General features: G+C 40.1%; 1 protein-coding gene across 3 annotated transcripts in view; it reads left to right on the plus strand.

The window, feature by feature from the left end:
• The first annotated feature begins 569 nt into the window (after window positions 1-569).
• LOC146656884 (PDZ and LIM domain protein 2-like) overlaps window positions 570-22,144 on the plus strand; it is a 32,176-nt gene continuing 10,601 nt past the window's right edge. The window contains exons 1-8 of one of the 3 annotated variants that reach the window (XM_085424673.1): window positions 570-872; window positions 5,966-6,029; window positions 6,450-6,523; window positions 7,479-7,610; window positions 9,454-9,605; window positions 12,161-12,224; window positions 12,656-12,807; window positions 13,897-13,960. In XM_085424673.1, coding sequence (XP_085280799.1) covers window positions 7,518-7,610; window positions 9,454-9,605; window positions 12,161-12,224; window positions 12,656-12,807; window positions 13,897-13,960 — 525 coding nt within the window. In that variant the 5' untranslated portion in view covers window positions 570-872; window positions 5,966-6,029; window positions 6,450-6,523; window positions 7,479-7,517. The remainder of the gene's footprint in view (window positions 873-5,965; window positions 6,030-6,449; window positions 6,524-7,478; window positions 7,611-9,453; window positions 9,606-12,160; window positions 12,225-12,655; window positions 12,808-13,896; window positions 13,961-22,144) is intronic. The other 2 variants (XM_085424672.1, XM_085424671.1) reach the window with 2 other exon arrangements.

The raw sequence follows: 22,144 nt of genomic DNA on the forward strand, positions 1-22,144 counted from the left end.
CATCCCTTAAGGCAGGTGGGATTTTTTTAATCCTTGGGTAAATCATAGGTCCGTTTTAAGTGCCTTAGATAAGTAAATTAAAAACAACTTTTTTCTTTAAAGTGGTCAGATACAAGGTATGGACTTAAAAACGTTAAAAAAAAAAACAAAAAACAATGTCCAATGAAAAAAACTGAAAAACTCTCAGAAAGCCTGGAGAACTAGTCAAAGTCTGGCTGCTTAGAAACAATGTATTAGGGGGGGGAAAGGATGGCTCGCGACTTTTGCACAGCGTGTCCCTCAACATTAAAGCAGTCCAAAGAAGCTGCTTGTGATTCTAAGTTTAACCGAAGCGACAGCCTCACCGCTAACGTGAACCAGCGACCTGTTCAGTCTCAGGTGAAAGCCATGACACTCAACTAGCTGCTTCGAGTGGGGGCGCGTGCCGTTGTGCTCTGCTCCGTCAGCAGGTGGCGCGTGAACACACACAGCGCAACCACCGTGTTTTGTTTCGGGTTTTTTTTTAAACAAATGATTCAATTATCATTGCGGTACACTCCTCTCGCCTGCTCCTCCTTGATGTGACACGCCCTGGGCCGGTAACCATGTCATCGTTTTTATTTTGGGAACGGCACATGGCTTCTCGAGCTCATACCATCACTGTTACAACTACGCGCGTCGTCACAAGTGGTGTTCACGCGTGCCATCCTCTCATCTGACTCAACACTCCAGAGACACAGACTCGGCGGGAGTAGCAGTGGAGCTTTTCTGTTTCATGTTTGCGATTTGGTGACTGGAGTGAGCTGTGACCTGTCTTGTTTTTTTTTTTTTCAATTTATTTATTTTTCCAAACAGGTGGGAAAAGAACCTTAAAGCCCACTACATTCAGTTTGGTAAGTTGCTACAGCGACCTGAACAATTTAAACGGCTCTCAAGCCTTGTAGCTAATTAATTTCATTCACGCAGCTTAATTGTGACTCTCAATACTCCTATTTTTCGGAGGGGTGGTGGTGCAGTTTTTTCCCCTTCTGTTGCAGTGTTTGATTTATAAAACGTGACTCATTATGAGTCTAAATTTGTCATTAGGTATCTGTTGTATGGAAATATTAGAAAATATGAGGTAGAGCAACACACAGGGTTTATATGCAAAAGTATATTAAAGTTAAAAGTGCACGGTACCAACGTGTGAGCTGTTGTAAGTAATGATGCATGATCCGAGTGGAAATCAGTCTAACACAATAGATGAGCCTAAAGCCACAATGTGCATGTTTCCAGCACCTACTGTAGATTTTCCATCCCTCCTGAGTTCAGAGAAGCAGATTTTTTTTCTTTTCTTTTTTTCTTTTTCGCACATTAAGCAGTCATGCTGATTTGTGGAGAGGCTGAACCAGGTGCAACCTCAGGAAGCTCTAAGTCAGTATTTATGTCACATTAGCCGGCTGCTGGTGCTATTATCTTCCCTCTCACTTCACTTAAAGTGGTTTTAAAATGACCTGGCTGTGTGAGCGGATGAGAGGGTGAAACTGCTGAGGAGTGCAATCCAGAACAGTCACAGTGAAACAATCGTGTTTTCAAATCTCCATTGCCTGCTGTCTGTATACTTTAGCCTTTCTGATTGTGTCTGCTTGCCTTTCATGTGCCTGCTCTTTATACTTTTCCTCTCACTGTTTGTTTCCCGATGGTTTTGCTTTATTTGAGAGAACTCTCTGACAGGATAAAGCCATTCAGAAACCCAGAAACGGTCCACTGTAATTTTGTACCAAAGCAGCAGCTTTTTAAGAAAACACACAGAAAGGGCCAGGTCATTACTTCTAACTCGGAAAGATATGTTGTTTGTTTTTACGATCGCACTGAGGTTTTAACTGAGCCGAAGTAACGTTTTCTTCTTTTTTTCGCCTACTTTTAGTTTTAATCCTCCTGCCTTGCTGTAACTTTGATTTTTGTTCAACTCAGATGAACATGCATGCAGGAAGTCGTTTTTATCTTTGGTCTGAAAGATAAGTGTGGGTTGTTTTTTGTTGCAGAAGTTTGTTTTTCAGTTTTAACTGAGCCAGAGCCAGAGTGGTGGTTTAGACTGTTATTTATTTCACTTTACACCAAGATTTATGAGCCGCAGGATGTTCAGCTTTCTCAAAGGTTCTCAGTTGCCTCGGTACCTTTGGCATGCAAAGAGCACCACAGTTGTTGGTGTGAGGAGCCAGAAGGTGAAAGCAAAGGATGTGGTGAACCCGTTTGATTGCTGAAAATCTGCAAGTGAAAATGTAAAAATGCAAAGAGCAATAATGAAAAGGGACAAGTACAGCCAGTGTCACAGTATTCGTTTCAATTCTGTCAGCTGTATCAGTGCTGCCACAAAGTGATGAATGCACTTTGGTAAGTGGTGGATGTTATTAGATGCTACATTGCATTAAGCAACATTTTTAAGACCATAATAATGTGAGATCAAATCCACTAGCAGCATCCACCCTTGAAAGTTTTCTTATTGAAAAGGGAGTAAGGCATTTTTCAGGTGTGTTTCATTCCACAACTATTTTGGTGACACATCGTAGCCATATGCAACAATGCAGAAATTCACCAACCAACACCCCATTTGACATCACATGTTATTGTTTGATATTCTCTTCATCTCCTTAGTGATTGCTGGTATATATCTGACCAGATGGGTAAGATGTGCAGAATGTGCTGAATGCTACTGCTTTCGACTTATTGGAGGGAGAGGCTTGCCACTGCATTCTTTTCCTTTTTATTCAGTGGGTGTGTGTGTCCAGGTAGGTGCCAACCTGTCAGTGTACTTTGTGACACAGGTTGCAGACTGCATCGCTGACATGAGATTGTGGAAAGTTCACATTGGTGCACGGCGACCTGTGAGAGTTTTGACAAGTGTGTGATTCATACCAGGAATATTTCCCTGAAGCCACAGGAGTTCTTTTAAGAGAAAGCGTTCCTTCACATTAAAGAGCTTTCAGTTGAATGTGTGTGTCTGCTATGTTCATCAGCCATTGTTCATTTCACTCCAGTGGATTTTGGCACAGCTTTGACAGAAGAAAAACTGTCTCACTTAAGCACTCTAGTGATAAAAGAAAGTTATAGAGCCAAAGTAGGTGCTCAGTTTTGGCTGTCAGACATTTTACTGTACAGGGCTTTTAAGTTGGATCACCTAGTGGCATATAGTTTACACGAATATTCGATTTCCAGTGCTGTACATATGGTAACAACTTGTTTTTCCAAAATATTCATTCCTTGAAATAAATGAGGTGTTAGTTCTCAGCTTTGTTATGCAAAATGATGGTAACGGTTTCCTGTTTTGGTGTTCACAGTTTGCTCTGTCTGCTTTGATTTAATGAATATCAATGCATCTGTAAATATGACTACTGGTTCCCATGCCAGTGTCAAAATGGTGATCAAAGTTAATGACTCACCCTTGATGAGTCATTGTAATACCACACTAAGACACATGATTTTAGGCCTGTGTCAGCAGGTTTCATTCAGCCTAACTGCCCATAGCAACTTGTTGCTTACTAAATAGATTGCATATCAGTTGATGTTAATGTCTTTACACTGAAACCTGCATGTGCCTGATTTATCATCAGACACTGATAAAGAAAGCTACAGTCCTGCAAGACTTTGCTCTCAGAACATAAGCTCAGTGTGGCAAACATAAGCTACGTGTAACAGATTAGTTTCATGATGTATGTCATACAGTAACTAATATTTTATTTTTATAATGTAAAAAGCAGCTGTATCTATTGGTAATATCAGAAATGTTTTATACAAATGATACATTTTAAAACTACTTTACATTAAACCCTGAAGGCATTGCACAGGTACAGCCAATGAATCTTGACTCTGACATTATGAAAGGCCTATTCTGCCCCTTTGTACTGCTTGTAACCGTGTTTGCCTGTAGAGAGCACCACTCAGAGATTGCAAGTACCCAGAAGCCTTTAACATATAACTCCTAACATCAGTTTCCTAAAGTGCTACCTGATGATAGCCAGTTTTCTTGTTTTGTCTTAAACAACAATGTAAAACCTCAAGATGTCTGGTTTATTGCTGGATAGTGCAGCAATGTTTAGTAGCAGTTGTTAGACAAACTTTAAAGTACTTCTTGGGGGTAAGAACTGATCCTCTACACACTTTCAAATTCTTTTTCTTTTCATGTAATAATCTTAACCAAAACTTAAGTTAATGAACAAATCATTTAAGTGCTAAAAAAGTAGCAGAAATGATGACGGCTGCATTTAGGAATGTGAGGCAGAAAGAATTATGTGACCACACCATGTGGTTTGTTAATGTGAGGGGAAAAAGAAAAGGAATGTGAAGCATTCAGTAGGATATGGACAATACTTTGTGTTGCTACCTGTTTGCAGTGACAGAATGTGATTAATAAAACTTTGGGTTGTCGTTTATGTTGATGACTATGCTTGTTATCTACGAGTGGGACAGAATCCCACCAGTAACAGGCATCAATTTGTCAAACACCTGTTTAACAAAAAAGCTGTGATGAACATTTTAAACTGCTCTGAATACCCCTGGTCCACTCGATGATGCTGGTGTGCTCCATATGGAGCCTATAATGCTAAGTGGAAAATTGGTCTAAATGGCCAGTAATTTCATGAAACTAATCAGTTGTTAGCTGTATTGTTGCAGACTTTGAAGTGCCCTTCTTAAAACATAATTTTTACCAACATTGACTGTGACATTTGATAAAGTAGTGTTGTACTGGAATACAGTAATTCTTGCTGGGTGTATGCTATGCAGTTTGAGTTTGTTCAGAAAATTATGTAGCCTGTAGTAAAAAGTAATCTGACTTGACGTCTCACTGCTTGTTGTAGCAACAGGCCGTACGCAGTTAAGTTGTAAACCTGTCTATTGTATTAATTGGAGGTGAGAGGGATCGCTTTCTATTCTCATGCACACTTCCAGCTCTTTGTGGCCGGTGCTGAACTACAAGCTATAGAAATAGCTTCATAACTAGAATTCTTTTCATTGTGTTGGGCGTATTGAATTGTGCTGCAAAAACTGGCCTGGCAGCAATAGCAGTGAGATGTCACCAGAAGAGAACTTACCTTTATGTGTGCTGGCACCTTCCCAGCAGTAATTTCATGGACTAGAGACATTTCATTAAACTGTGTTCAGCAACACAGCCTATTTAAAGCTCATCAGTCACCAATTAAACGCAGCACATGACGAGCGTGCCACTTATCTTCACCGCCACAATGTGTTGTCGTCCATCTCCACTGCCCCCAGACTTTCACCATACTTTCCCTTTCCACCACAAGCATTTTTATGATGCAAACAGTGAATGTTTACACAGAGAATTAGCAGGTTTCTCGGACGATAATGGCCTCTCTATAGGAGTAGTTGTAGAGACTTATGGAACTAATTGACACCCCCGGAGGCTGGGAAAGTTTTGGACAGCAGCTCTCTGTCATTATCACTACTGCACTTATTTCTGGCCACAGCAATTAAGAGATACTAATGATGGAGAGCCCGCTAATTGGCCCAGACTGTTAATGAGTAACTGGGTCTGCATTGCTTGTTCCAAACTCTTGTGGAATGTGCGTACCATGAAGTGGGCCAGTGTTTGGAGGGATTCAGGGGAGTAGCATGGCTGCTGTCCTAGATCCACTTTACTTGGTCTGTGATTTATGTTATTGTATTTTGCACAACTCTGTTGCTTGTGAAGCTCGCACGCAAGAATTTCACTCGCATGTGCTGTACCAATGTACCTGCACATGTGATGTGACAATAAAAGTGATTTGATTTGATTTGATTTCTCATTGTCCTGCCTGTTTGTCATATTTTCACGATCTGTGATAAGTGCATTATGCAATCACTAGCAGTATTTGTTTACTTTTTTTTTTTATGGGGACCTTGAGTAACATCGCTTAAGATGAAAATTGACGTTGTTGGAAAATGTACGTCACAGGGTGTACAGTGTATAACGTACTATAGTTGGCTCATATCTGTTTTTTTTTTTTAGACCTTATCAGAAGATTTGCTGATACAGTCACAGTGTGCAATCAGAGGTGCTACAGACTGTGCAGGTCAGCATATTTCACACTCTGTCACTGAAAAGAATTACTGTGGTTAAAGAGTAAAAACATCCATAGTGTTATTATAGAAAAATGACAGTCAACAATAAAGTGTAATTTCTGTGTTTATTTCCAGAAGCTTTCTCTTAGACTGAGCCTTGTGTTATGAGTTGAGTAGCAGAGAATAGAAAAGAGATGCTACTTGGTGTTTATTTTTTCTGTTTGATCGCAGCGGTCTATACTTAAAATAGCTTATATCATGAGCTGCGTGTAGAACTATATATTACTTGTTGCGCTAATGTCTTCACCGCTTTTTCTCTGTGAGATGAGTTTCAATGAGAAGCTGCAGCTGTGTGTGTGTTTTAGCAGTACGGGTGTTGATGTGTATATGACTGTAAGGGCTTATCTTTTCATCACATTATCACACTGCAGAGCTCTTTGTCTCCAGGTGAAGTCGTACTACAGACAGGCTTCAGTCCATTAGCAGAGCCTGAGAAAACCTGCAGGTGAATCACGTCTTACCAGTAACATCAGCACAAGAATTTTAATGCTTTAAAAGATATTCTGGGTTTATGCTCATGAATATTTCAGAAGTTGTGTAACTGATGATTAGTTAGTGCCAGGTTTTAATTACATTAGTGGAATCTACCCCAGTGTTTACTGAGATACATATTCACATATAAAAACTGTTGGTTTTACCTGCAATAACCAATTAACCAATAGTTGCTATTAGTTACCCTTTAATACTTTGCTGTTATCGTCTTGTCTCTTTGTGTCAAAGTACACAGAGATACAATGAGAAGAATTTTTGATAATGTGTTTATTGGGAAAAGTAAAGCAGTAAAAGCATTTTTTAAGATGTTCTTAGTTTCAGCAGACACTATTTAATCATGCTAATGGCTTTCTTTTGTTTAATACATAATATCACAAAACCAAAATAACTTCTGCATTAGAGTCCGTTATACAAGATTTTATTTATATATATATATATATATATATATATATATATATATATATATATATATATATATAAAAATTAATTATACACACACTCTACTGTACTCTAGAAAATAGTCAGTAACAGTTAACTATGTACTCTTAGCACATTCCACTGTACACTGTGTTTCCTTAGTCTTCAAAGAGCACTTGGATTTAATGAAACTATTTAACTTAACAAACGCTTTAGAAATGTTGGTCATGTGAATTTGGTCTCAGATTCTTTCCATTCTTATTTGATGTGGTTGGATAATCTATGTCAGAGAGGACTTAGGCCAGTGAAAGAAGCTGTGCTGGAGATAAAGGCCATCTTGTGCAAATGATCGCTGTCCTCTCCTGTTGATTGTATTTTGAACCTGTCTCAGGCATGTGACTTGAGATCATTAAGGCATGCACATGTTTAGGTCTGACATTTCTTATACCTGATGTTGTTTCTTTTATTTGTGTTTGATTTTTTTCTCCCAGAGTTTGGACAAGAGTGAAAAAGAAAGATCCGATCTCGCCATGGCACTAACAGTGAACCTGATTGGCCCTTCACCATGGGGCTTCAGAATATATGGAGGACGAGATTTCAAGAAGGCCATAACTGTATCAAAGGTATTTGTTGACAGCAGTCCTGACGCTGAACCCTGTCACACCTTATAATACCATACCCATTTTTGGTTTCAAAACACAGACTGGAATGCCATGTCATGCAGTCAACTTCCTACTTGCTACGCCTCTTTTCTTGTCTTTGTTTATGTCCGCTGCAACAGCATACCTATTTCCTTGACAACTGAACCCATTAGAATAGAATGGAAGTAGATTGCATTAGAAGGAAATCGCTGATTACAGTAGAAATGGAAGCTGAGGTGGGAGGTGAGAGGTTCCTGAGTTACAGCGACGTGTAAATGTGTGAGAATATGGATTGCCCTGTGAATCTGTGCACTTTAGCATGTGTGTTTTATTTTTACTGACAATATTTTCCCAGTTGGATGAAGTAGAAGAAGTGGAAACATTACTACTGTAAGCAGACATTCTGCAGTAAACACATCCAGGAAACTTGCTCAGACTAACTACATGCCAGAGACACCCTGTTCACCCGCACATCCTGGTGCTATATCACCATCTCAGCGTGTTTTTTTTTTTTTTGTTTTTTTTTGTTTTTTTGGCCCTGTTCACTGAGCCTCCCCTCAGTCCATAAAGGATAAGTTATGGCAGTGCCATGAAGAGGCATCCATGCTTCAAACAGCTGGAGTTTTAAGCTCCTTAAACTTCAAAAGCACTTTGTTTGGCCCCACTCAACAGCTTATGCTAGAAAAACTAGTCTTCTCATGAATAATGGGTCTGATTTTGTTAGTGCTATCCAGTAAACAACACCAGTGTTTACTTGTCTCAAATATCAAACGTATCCTGTGAAGTGACAAGAATTCCTTCTCAAACAACAACTTAATTACTGAAATTGGTTTGTAAAGTGTGTGTGAAACAGTTGGTCCCAAATCCCCAAGCAGAGATGTAGGTTTAACCCTCTGTAGTGGTTTGTGCTTGGCACAGAAATACCACGGATGCACTCTTTTTATTTCTGTTGGCCTGAAAGATAACGTGCCCTTGTTTTTCTTAAGCACAGATTTGGGAAAAGATCCCCCAGCTGATCTTAGTTTATGTGAAACCAGGCATGTCCTGATCAGAGAAGGCATGCAAAACTGTGGGTCACCACAGCAACCCTTAATTGCCTCTCAAGTTGGCCCACAGACATGGTACCTCTGCCTGGCTAAGTGGGCAAATGGCCTGTGACTGGCATTTACTCCACATACATTTGCCTCTAAAGAGGCAGCAGAGAGTGATAGGCTCTTTATTCATTTTGCTTTGCATTCTTTGTTTTATTGCCTCTCTCTGTTTTTAATTGTGAGGCAACACAGTTTGTGGCAAATGACATACTTTCTACTAAAGTTTAAGCTTCAGATTAAGTATGCCTGTGTGCTGGGTCACAGGGACCAAGCTGAGCGAGATCGTTTGGACCTTATATTTTGGCCCATTAGTGTGGAATTCCCTCTGATGTGGGGGCATGGTACTGACTCTGACACGTGGAGAGGCTGGTTGCAAAGGTCAGAGCAGTCAACCCATCGAGTACAGTCACACTAATGACTTCTCCCCAAGGGTGTCATGAATTCATCTGCTTGTGACCACTATTGGGAAATCCTGTGGTGTTTGTCGGCATTTACCGAGGGCTGACTTTTAGGAGAAGACATTTGGGTTAATTATGCAACAAAGTATGAAACAACTCTTCAGTGTCTTTTCTCGTTTATTCATTTGTTGTGCTGGAGGTCAGTCGATGTCAGGGTATACACACACTCATGGGATAAGTCAGAGATGTCTATGCTTGTTAGATAGCTTCCTAAAAAGTGTTGTTTTTAAGACCTGGGGCTAGGACTAAACTGGAGCTCATGCCTTTGTTCAACAGGTCAATGAGGGCGGCAAGGCAGAGCAGGCAGCCCTACAAGCCGGTGACATTATTTTGGAGATCAATGGAGAAAACACGGCTGATATGCTGAATGCAGAGGCCCAGACCAAGATCAAGAACTCCAAGACCTCTCTGCAGCTGGTGGTGGAGAGGTATGCTGACATGCAGATCTGAAGTAGGACTAACATTTGAGCTACAATGTCATTTTTTTTTTTGTGAATATGTCTTATAGACATAAAATAAACAAATACAGTGCCATGCAATGCAACAACATGCAGGCTGCATAGTCCCACATAGAGTATCTTTTACGTCTCTAATTTTCTCTGTTTGTGCCAAGACCACAGTCTCCCTAGCTTCCATCTTTCTTTACACCATTTTTAAGCACTGTACAAACAAAACAAGTGATTATAATCAGGGGAAATGCCAGCATGTATGAGAGCCACCCTACTCCCTTCCCTGGTCCTTCTTAATAAACTTTACTTTGAGATTTTCCTTGTTTGGATGACGGGAGTTGGGAACTAAGAAAAATCTTTCCCTTCAGTCGGAATTGCTCTTGGCTTGATTAAAGGTCCTCCCTGAGGTATTATTTGTTGTCACAGTTGCCTTCCAATCATTTTTTTTTTTTCATCTCTGTTATTACACGCACGCGCACGGGCGCGCTCGCACACACATCCTTTCTGGATGTCCTACGTCCATGTGAGTGAATTTTTCCCGTCTGACCTCATGTCTCCTGCCAAGCCAGAAACAACAGTAATTCTCCTTCGCTGCCCAAGACAGTGCCACTCTGTCTGTTAGCTGTCAGTGGTTACACCGAAGCTTCTGTTTTTAATTTTACTCATTTAGCACTTCAGATCTTTGACTTATGTTCAGATGAGCTCTCTTGAGGATGGTAATTGAGTGGCACAAGTCTTTAATGTTTAATGAGTTCTTTTCTTAGCTGAGAGCACTCTCCTTCCAGCAGTGATGTGGGTGCCCACTGAAGGAAGCTGGCATCAGTCTGTACTCAGAAGTTTTGTTTTTAGCTGTGCCTGATGTTTTAAACTGAGATAGTGGTTTATTGTTGGTCAGTTCAACATCAGATTAATCCCAGACATAGCTAACTGAATATGTTTTCAACTGAAGGAGTAGCTACCACATTTCAAATTTGATCCTTAAAACGTTATACATTGCTTTTTTTTTCTTTTCTTTTTTTTCCTGCTGGATGATGTTGACCCTTTTCTTCATGGAGCTAGCTTTTAGCGCACCTTTTGCTTTATTGTGCAGTAGTTTTCTTCTAATTTCCTGCCTTTTTAAAGTAAAAATGATAAATAAGTAAATCCAGGTTGTATGCCGGATTTATATATTTATTAATTTTTTTATAGAGAAAAGGGTAATGTGATATCAACAAACAAAAATCAGCTCTTGTTTATTGCCGGTTTCAATCCTTTTCAAATCTAGTTGTAGATGAAGTGTTTTTGGTTCATTTTCTCAGAGTGGTATTCCAAAAATTCACATTTTGAATTTCCAGATGTGAAGGCTATTATCAGTACGGGGTTTCAGATGCTGCTTTTGGGTCAGTTTTACATCTCTGTGGTTCAGAATCACACATTGTTACCACTAATAATTCTTCTGTAAATGAGACCTGTTAACCAAGAGCATTGGTTACAGCCTAAATACTCATCTGACTTCTTACCGTCCGTAGGCCACAGCTTCCTCTGATGTTTGATATACATGCTACAAAGTGGAAGTAATGAGTTTTTCAGGCGTACAATATTAATATCCTTCCTATGGGAAGAAATGTCTTACAGGGACTGGATCAGTTTTTGTCTTCTTGCCATCTCTTCTCCACACAGTATGTGGAGCCAGAGCCACTAGAGGTGTGTTTCTGGGTGATTTACCACAGGCATCCAGGCCTTCCTGTGTGCCTCATTAGCTCAAGCTCAAGCAAGAGGCAGGCAGCTTCTGGTCCTGCAGCCAGGGGGGCATTGTGTGTTTGCATTGGCGCTTCCACTACCCACATTTTCCCCTCCAGCTTCAGTGATAGACTTGCTCATAATGTATCTTCTGTTCAAGAAAGAAAAACAACAGTTGAAAAGCTGCAGAGAGATCAAGAGAATATTTTGTAAAGAAGGCTCTGCAGTAATCTTAAAGATTCATGACAACATAATGGTGGACACTTGGCAGGGCACTGACACTATTATTATTATTATTATTATTATTATTATTATTATTGTTATTTTTTAATAACTGATTATTTCGCATTGCTTTGGCTCTTTCTCGATCGAAATTGATTTTTTCTTTTCTCCATGTTTGTTAGAGAAAAGTCGGCAGTCCTATATAAAGTTGCACGATATCCCGTGTTGATGCTGTTCCTGTATCATTATAATAAAATTAGTCCGGGTCAGCATTGCAACAGACCATGGATGTCAATGCATTCGGTTAACAGGTAACCGATCAGGTGGCTGATGCTACAAACATGAGTAATCATAAAATAGTTATTATACTGGATAAATTAATCAAGAAAACACTGGAAACGTTTACATTTTGTAAGGGGGTTTTATGTAAACAAAGACATCTTTTCTTTTTTCCCCACTTTACAAAGTTAAGGCATCACAGTGTGTTTTTGGTCACTTGCAGTAAACCAGTATTATTATTATGATGCAGGAATGCAAGAGTTGATCAGATACACCTATAAAGTCATTTGATCTGCTGTTCTCTCTCTTTCAAGACCTGAAACTCCCGGCGTTGGACAAACCAACGGCACTCCTGAACAGCTCATTGGACGTTTCAAGGTCAGTGCTGAAGCTACGGAGTACTTCAACATATTTGATGTCCCGCACTGGACAGAATAATATCCATAATTGTCATGTTTTCTTTTTTTCTGTATATTCAAGTCATGTTGGTTTATTTGTAAAAATGTAAACGAATCTTGACAGTATACATGCATTACACATCTGTTTACAAGTCTGTTTTTCTGTCCACAAATAGCCGTAAAACCTTAAATCATTTTCAGTACTTGTATTTTACTGAGCTCACACCGGGTGTAAGAGTTCATCAAACAATATGTAGTGATAGATGACATGTTTTTGTGGTGACATTTCTCACAAGTACCTCTGTTGATCCTTTTACAGCTTGCATGGCCAAAACACAGGATTAAAGATCAAGTCATGTTCAGCTGAGTCTAATGTAGTAACATTTCTCTGATGTGATGTATTTTTTTTAGGAAACAGTAAAACTGAATCAAGATGAGAATCAAAACTATAGAGAGTACACCATCTCCAGCCCTGTGTCACGATCTCCAGGACCGTACTCAACAGATCGTCCTGCCAGCCCCGATACAAGGATGGAGATGGTGACACCAACCATCAACAAGAGGTAGTGCACTCATGCTTTTCAAATCACTGTGATACTTTGTTTAAGCAAGTCCACTTTTCATACTTTTTGACATGCAAAGTTGTGTAGTTTAAAGAATTCTCTGCAGAGAAACATGAGTTACAGTTTTCTCCTGTAACATTAGAGACACAAAAAAGCATTTCCCTAAGCGTTAGTGGTCTAAAAAAGGAGATTTTTAGAGCTCCACATTTCAGGTGTATGTTTTTTTTTTTTTTTTTTTTTTTGGGGGGGGGGGGGGTTTTTTTGTTACTGTTTCTTTTTCTTTTTTTTCTTTCCAAAAATCCAACCGTTCACTTCCTAAATAGGCTTGTATCTGGACAAAAAGTCTGCAGCAAGTGGTCTCTTGACCAAACAACAGGCAAGCCAATAGGTATGGGAATAACAGACAGAAAGTGGAGCCATGGGATTGTGCTGTAGTAACAAAGGATATGCACAGGATATCACATTCCTCCGTTTGCATTCACGTTAACAAAAGGCAGAATGTGGAACATTCACCGCGGTTTTGTCTGCACTCGGACGTTTGTTGAACAACCTTTAATAGGCCATATTTCAAACTAGATTTCCTCCCTTGCATGCACTGGTAAAGTTTCCTGCCCAGGACTTGATTTAAGTATTAATATAATTTTTTGTTTTTGTTTGTTTTGGGGGGGGGGGGGGTTGCCTCATAACCTATTAAATCTGTATTTTGTAATGCAGTCCTATTGATTTATTAAATAGAATAAACTCTTTGGCACAGTAACTTGTAATGTGTATAAGGAAATAAAGTGCATAGATCATTCACAACAGTCATAAAAAAAACCAATATAACCAGGGTGAGTTGATCATAGAGTTTGTGTTATTATTATGATATTATTAGCCTTTTTGAGGCAGCAGGAACTATGAAGCCACAATAATATCACAATAGTGTAATACATACTGAGATAATAAAGGTGCCACGTGCTACAGTAAAATATATGCAGTACAGAAGAATCTCTGACGACTGACGCGTGTCTCTGTGTGAATTGTGGCCAACCTAAAAGCATAAGTTCTTATGACTGATATCTTTTTTCTTTTCTTGTCCATATGTTACAGTTTTCAGCTGCACTCAAGGTCACCAGAGGAGAGAAATACGAGATTGTCAGGACTCGTGTCACAGGTTGGTTGAAGTGTTTTTGTTGAAGGTTTTCAGCAGTCTGCCTTACACGTAGGAGTTATTGACTTTTGTTCAGTCATTCTTTTTTCTACCTTGCAAATAATGAAGCACAATTTCTGTAATAAAGAGCACTTAATTAGATGGAGACAGTGGTTGCTAAGTAACTTAAAATTACTGTCTTCAAAACACAGTTTGTGGGTGTCCTTTTTTGTTTTACGGTATTTGTGAGTCAGAATCATTATTTGCGTGTCCAGGCTTGAAAGCCATAGATTTTCCTGGACTGTCGTTCATCTGTAGCTGCAGTTTTAGGCTGCAGTTCACACAGACAGTACAGCTGAAGATTTTTGTCCACTGTGTATTACTGTGTGGAGAGTATTTATTTTGACTGGGCTAGTCCAGTCCGCTAGAATGACTTATCTGAAGCCTCAGCCTTCCCATTTGAATTGTTTGTTTCTGATGCCACAGAAGGTGCCCTTGAATAGGTTTGCGGACAGTGTACTGACTGTGCACTTAACAGTAAAGGAAGGAAACTGATAAGGTTTGGCATTTTTATAGCAGGGTGTGTACAAACTACAAAGGTCAGCGTTCAAAATATCTGGCATTAAGATGAACAACCGTCTGGAGCTGCTTCATTCAAAGCCTGGGCCAAGAAAAAAAGCTATTGCTTTCCTTCAGAACAATGGCCATAACCTTTAGTTGTCAAAAATGGAGACTTATTAATCTCAATAGGCTGCAAGATATGGAGAGACGTAAAACACAGACTTATCTGTAAGTATGCTGTGTCCATTCCCCGTTCCAGCAACAGAACCAAAACCGGGGGACTAGAGCGTCTGGAAAGACTTCCATGAAGTAAAGAGAGAAAATGTTGTGGGAAAGTTCATCATAAGCTATTTCAGCTATGCCTCCATACTTAGTTACATGCATGGGTCCCACTGAAGACGAAACATGTGAAATGACAGAACAGGAAAAAACATTCAAGACCTTTTGTAGTGCCACAAGGAATTCCATCCATTTTTTATAACTCTGGACATTACATAACGTTAGATAAATATGCAGAGGTTTGAACTTCAAAACATTGGAGCATTCCTCCTGAGAGGCAGCTGCATAAGGCAGTCCAGTTTAAAGGTTTTCCTTCAAGTTTTAGATTCTTTGTCACGTCCTTGAAGGCCGGTGGCTCATGTTGGGGTACTCTTGGTTGTTTAGACACCACGAGAACCACTCTAACTAATATTTAGCTAATATCAATTTAGTGTAACTAATTTTGACAACTGAATTCCACAGTTTGCTACAGTTAACTGATACGAGGTTAAAGCTTTATTAATTCCTAAAAAACACTGTAGGCCACTTTGACATATCAGTTCACTTTATTTTTAGGGGGGGCATTTACAACCATGTTCTGAAACTGACTGTGGAGTTCCACTGTGGTGACCTGAAAACCATGGTGCAGTAAACTGGAAGTTGGCTTGCCCAAAACACATTAGGAGCTGTATTGTGGCTCAAAGCTCCATTGGCAAGCTCTTAGGAATGAACACACGCCTGTTGGGACAGCCTCACATGTTTGTGGTATTCATGGAGTCGCCCGTTCTTCCATTCTTCTTAACATTTTTAAAAATCATAATTCCTCTTATTTTTCTTCATTTGGACTCTGTATTGTCTGACTTCCTCTTGGAGCCTTTTCTTGGTTATTTTTAACCATTTGTTGAGTATCTTTGAATTAAATCAGTCTCAGGAAAGAGAGTTTTGGGTTTTGGCTGACCCCAAGAGATTTCTATCCCGGTTTTAAAGTAGTGATGAGCCTCCCACTGCAGCGCTGAGATTAGTGAGTGGAGTTCTTTCAGAGTGCTCGATGGGGAGATGGCTTGGAAGAGTTCTGCCATGGGTACATTGTGCATTATGTTGCTTGCGCTGGCAGGAACTCAGCATCCCATTGAGCGCTGAGATGTGGAGCGTCTGTGCCAAGGGCCTCTGTCCTGACTGAGAGGTGCAGAGTGCTTCTGTATCAGGTGATCAACTTCACTGAAAAGCTCCTAAAAGGCTTTTCCACCCCTGATTTGGCTCCCTGAGTGCAGAGAGAGTGGGGTGCGCAACAGGATCCGCCATTTTCCAGGGTGTTGGATATCCTGAGAAAAAGCCTGTATACAATAGTGGCTGTGATGGCCTGGTGTTGCTTTTTCCCTTGTGTCACAAGGCATGCTGTTGTGTGATGAAACTCAAATGGATGGGGGCTGGGGTATGGGGTGGAGTTCAGTGGACACCAGAGAGCCTGCTGACACTCGCAGACTGTACTTAAGCCATGTCACTCTAAGGAGAAACTTTTCAACACACAGCCATGTCTTTTGATTGGAGTTTAGACCACCTGCGATACCAGACCGACCACATGTATGACAGAATCGAAAGATTTAAATGAATGTTTAACCCAGTAATACCAATTCTACCACATATCATACAGAAGTATTTGAGACCTCTACACAAGTGGGGATATATTTTTTTCCTGATACACTAGAATTATCTGCAAATTATTTCATGCTTCAGTCTTTATAAGGTTAAAAACAGACATTTTAGTATATTTATATTTACTATAGTGCTGTTTCTACCTCTACTTTTATACCAACTTGCCTTGTGGTGAATATGAACTATAGAGTTTATTTATCAGTGGCTCATATTTATCAATCAAGAATACTTCAGGACGTGGAGGGACTGGGAATTGAACTCTCAAATCATTGGCTATATTACAAACTGCTTTTGAAGTCACAGTCGTGACAAAAGAGCTAAATGCATGGTGCATCCTAGATTACTGGAATCTGGACATAAGCTTGTTTCTGAACTGCTCGGCCACTGTCATGATTCAGAGCATCTGTTTATATCATCATGAAGTGACCACAATGGGATCTCTGTTGCACTGAGCAGAGCCAAAACCAAACTGCTCTTCATGAGACATGACCCGTCGCTCGACCATTAAGACTAGGCTCCGTGTCTGGGTTTGCAGTTTCTGCACTTTGAGGTTCCTGAGGGTTGCCTTAGTGGGCTGTCCGATCCTGTGCTGGGACAGTGAGGTTGCTTTACAAATATCCTCAGTAGTGTAAGATCTCCAGCTACAGCCGGGCAACACAACATTTTGTGCCAGCGCTGGCCAAACTTTTCCTCTCGATTCTAAATTTGGTGCAGTGGCCTTGGCTGTATGACATGTCAAGGAGTTCTTTATCTAAAGAAGTAGCTGTCAATCCCCACATCCTCTATTTCATGCATTACTGTCCATTGTTCTCTTCACAGGAGGATAGCCGTCACAGAAGGAAGGCGGCCTTGTGCTTCGTTATTCTAAATTGAGGCCAAAACTGTGCTCATCAAATTGGAGCAGGAAAAATGACTTGGCATTCAAGAATGGAGTTTATTTTTAATGGTGTCAAAATATAAACCTTTATAGACACAGTTGGATGAAAATTGAAGTAATTAAAGTATCAAAGAGGCTGGGAACTTAAGGAAAATTCAGCTCAACAGAAATGGCCACTCCTTTTTACTAAATAGAAATATACATATTATATAGATGATGATGGCTTGGAATGATGCACTTTCTCAGATCTGATGTGAGTGGGCCTCTTGTTTGGTTTGGCATGCTGGTGCTGTGCTAAGCCAAGCCAGTGTCTGGGGAGCAGTGCTGGCTGCACGGTCATGGTGGAGGGATGTTTTCTTCTCTGCACAGTGAGCTCTGTGACTGGGCAGTGTGAGGCCCTTTCACGTGGACTCGTAGCCGTTAAGCTCGGGGTCCATTGTGGCCTCTCCGTGGGCAGCATGCCTCTCGTCATCCCCTCTGATTGATCAGCACAGCTGTTTTTCTTTCCCCTGGAATGGAAAAGCAAACTGGGACACTTTTGATTCCCTGAGCTTTGCAGGCCTCTGGGTGCACTCATGGGGATAGATGGCCCTGAAAGTTTTATGGAGAACTGTTGGCTGAGAGAGATGGACCTTTTTACAAGTTGTTGGTGTTTACGAAGGTGGTTGAGCATAATGTCAACATTCCTAAAGTTGTTGTCAAGGGAATGACATGAATAACTGCCCCTTGATATGTTCGTGCCAACAAAAATAGACATGTTAGCATATATTTTTGGAGTTTTACACAGTACAACACCCACATTTTAGTGTAGTGATTACCAGGGGTGGATTGGGTGATCGTGAATCATAACTGTTAGGCTGCAGAAATGACATGTGGAGAGTAACTCTTCTGCACTGACATACCATAAATGCTGACATGTTAGATTTATGGTCTATAGTCATTTGTGGACATTCCTGTTGAAATATATGTGGCAGTTTTCCATCGCTATACAGAGTACTCCAGTATTCAGTACAGTTGGTTTAAATCTGTGTGAAATGTGAGAGTGGAACATATTGTTGTGATGCTGTGAGACTACTTACAGTTAGAGCTCTGTTATCTTTGTGGGAGGAACTGTAAAAACACCAAAAAAACTACAAAAATGTCTTTATAAAAATTTGATCGTCAGTCTTGTTTACATTCAGCTCGTCTTGACTCTTACTGTAACCCCACCACACATTTTTTTTCTTTTTTGGCGCATGTGAAGAGAGTCATCTCGCCAACCATGAATTGGAAGTCCAGTGATTTTTAGTCCAACCATAATGAACTCCAGATGTCTAATGAGCTTGATATGCTGATTCAGTCAGAGCCTTGTGGGGAATTTTATAGGGATAAAAATGTGTTGCTCAAAGCACCCTTTGTGTATAAAACACTATGCAGACATATTATTGACCTATTCAGTTTTGGTAGCAGTGAGTCTCTCTCTCAGGCCACCTACACTAGAGATCTTACTTCATTACTTTTAGCTTCAGGAATCATTTGTTTATTAAACTAAAACTGCAGCACTTAATAACTGTTTCACGATCTGTTTCTGTCAAGCATGTTTTGCAGCACCCAGTATGCTCATCCATTCAGAGGTGTATCAGAATGCTGCTCATTCGATATCCAATGTTTCTTGGCAGTACTGTATGTTTAGAATCATCCTCTTATCTTGTTTTCTATGTTCTTCATTTAATCTTGTACAGTTTGATTGTGTGTGGCCATGGTAAAGGAGTAGAGAGTAGAGGAGCTATTAGGACCAAAGTCACAAAAATCTATTCCTTTGTTCAGTGTCACTGCTCTATATAAGCCTATTTTACAAATGTCTATGTATAAACCCTGAGAAAAATGAGCTTGACTTGTAAAGAATTGCATGCTGCAGCATAGACTGGAGTCCCGTAAGACTTTTGCATCAGTATTTTGGAAAAACAAAACAGAACACGAAGTTAGCATGCATTTAGATTAAAAAGAAAATTACCTTTAAGTCTTAATTGTCTTAGATTATATGCACAGGTATAGTCTCAGCACATTGTTTTAGTCATATCATTATTGGAACCAGGACTGTAGTCGGAGATGTAAGACCTTTCATAACGCAGGGGCAGTCGGACATGAGCCAATAAAAAAGGTAAAGAATGTTAATTACATGATTTTTTTTTTTCTTTTTTTTTTTTTTGTTCCAAAAAGATGTCCTGTGTTTAACCATGTATTGTGTTTTATTTGTAACAGAATGTGTACACAGTAATGCACCATTGCTCAGACATAATTACAAGGCAGGGATCTATCAGTAACAGTGGATAACGAGTAGGTTACTCTTCGCCTCAGGCCTTTGCTCAGGACCTCCACCAGTGCCCACTGCTGGATAGGAAAAAACCTACACAGCTCTGATTATTACCAAGCCCAGAATGTCTGGTGTCCCCCGCCTCATTGTAGTGCAGCACTCATGTCTGAGGTGGAGACAGTGAATTAGCAGTTACAGCACTTTCTTACAGCAGCAACTGTCTTCCCAAAAGTAGCTCCTCTAGGCATCACTCCTATGTGCTGCTGGCCAGTGCCCTGTAATTGAAGCTGCAGGGTGGTAATGATGATGCACAGTGGCTTGGTTGGAGCCAGACTGAAGACTCCTCTGCTGGCACTGTCCCCAGTGTTTCCCATGGGTCTTTATCTGAAACAGCTGCCTTCACTTTATTTTGGCATTTTATGCTTGTTGTGTCTAAAATGGATAAACTCTTGATTGTGTTTAGAATGGTTTTTTTTTTTTTCTTTTGTAACAGTTTTTATAATGCACTAAGGCTTTATCTCTAATATTGGTAAATGAATACGTCCCATTTATAGTTGCCCACAGTTTTGTTTTGCAGAGATCAGCCACAACAGTAAAATCACCTGCCTTCTAGTGGGTTGATTACTGTTATGTGCCAAAGCAACGCTGATCACATATTAGGAGTATATAAAAGTCTTTCAAAGGTGTGTGTAGCCACTGCAGTGTCTCAGGCGTTTTTGGATTCTGCATTCTGAATCTTCAATTAGTGTTTTGGCTGCTGCTGTGTTTTTTGTTTTGTTTTCTTTTTTGGAGACAGACATTACCACCACACAGGCCAGGCCAAGGCCAACATACCAGTTGCCAACCATCTTGCCAGAGAAAAATATTTATTTTCTAGCTGGTGGGTTGCTGTAGGTTATTGGTAGTTACTGTGAAATGGATTTGTAAAGGCCTAGAGATCAGTCAGCGGCTAGAGAGAATTTTGTGTTCTTTGACCGGTTGGCAAGTCATTGTGGGAGGTTGCTGGCAAATGTTACAAACACCAACAAATTATTTGCCGATCAGTAAAACTGGTCAGTTAAAGTTGCGACTTTTGAAGTGTGTTGGTTGGGAAGAGGGAAAGAACAGTGTCCATTTCTGGTTTGCACCAAACTTCTTGTAGTTTCACTACAGCAAAAAACTACAGGCGGCCACAACATTTATTTTACCTGGTGACAGCCAGCAACCTATGTAGTGACATGAGGGTCATCAAGCCTGTGTGACTGAGGCCTAAGCTCTTAGCTAGTGCTATTAAGCTGGTTTAACTTTGGATGGGTACAATCCACAGATAGGAATAATCAGCATACATTTATAACTAACATTACTAATAAATATTTGCCAATGCACCCAGAAGTGTCTTTAAAAAAACACAATCGTGGATGCTGGCAGCAGATCTTTTGGGTCTTGTAGGTTGCCAGTTTGGCCCTTCATAGACTGGGTTGGATCAGGTGCACCTGTCAGAAGGGGACCAACAGATCTCCATCTGACCAAGGCTGGAGAACTTTTTTGTGTTGTGCATGTTCTGGTTGAGACCACTTGTGTCACTTAATAGTGTGTGGTTATGCTTTATGTGAAAGAACATTAAGGTGAATGGTACTTGCCAAGGTAACATCTACATGAATGTCAAGACTAAAGAATGTAGGTTTTAATACAATGTATACTTTGTAATATGTGAGTTTCTGGGGCACCAGTGTTTGTATTTTCACATGTTAAAATCAAGCTGAATCCCATAAATGTCGGGTCAGTTTTTGCTGACGCACAAGGGTCTTCTCTGTTTCTTTCCCCAAGCATGCTGGGATAGGCTCCAGCCCCCTCTCCCCTGCCATGGAAGATGTGAGTGTATAAAATGGATGAACGATGAAAATAAACAGCAGGTTTCAGCACAACCTTAAGTTGCCATGTTTTCCACAGTAAGACAGATGTGGCCCTCCGTCTTACTGCTGCAAAGGGCCTCATACATAAAGTTAGAGATTTTAAAATTAAGACATTTTAAATGCTGGAGTTTATTTTGTTTTGTGTTGGTATTGGCTGTTTGGGCATTATATTAAATATCATAGAACTTCAAGCATGAAAAATGGTTAACACTGAAATGGAAAAAGCACATAGAAAAACCCAAATTCTGAAACCTTGCATGTTACTTTGGCAAAAAACATTGTTTGTGTTGGACCAATGGGACGTGGATATCCAATCTGTTCTCCAGGCAGATTTTGTCTCTGTGCATTTGTATGTACAAACACACCATAATAAGCTAAACAGTATACCTAAAGAGGATATATAGTGCTCAATAGCTTGATATGTTATTTTAAATGCAGTACAGCATTCCAGCAACTTGCCCTAATGATCTTGGGATTGTTGACTATGAACTCCTGATTACAGTTCAGCGCAGCTTTAATCAGAGCTTCCTCTTCTTGCCAGCCACTGGAACCACAAAAAAATTGGCTGATGATATTCTCCGCTGGTCTCTTCCATCTGTGACCATTCTCTCATCCAAGAAAGAAAATAGGCTTTCCTCAGCTCACCCGTATTTCTTCTTGAGTTTTCTAGTACA

This window comes from Rhamphochromis longiceps, linkage group LG12, assembly GCF_057381845.1.
Source record: "Rhamphochromis longiceps isolate RC_006_pf linkage group LG12, R_longiceps_female_GT1.1, whole genome shotgun sequence".
Lineage (NCBI taxonomy): Eukaryota > Metazoa > Chordata > Actinopteri > Cichliformes > Cichlidae > Rhamphochromis > Rhamphochromis longiceps.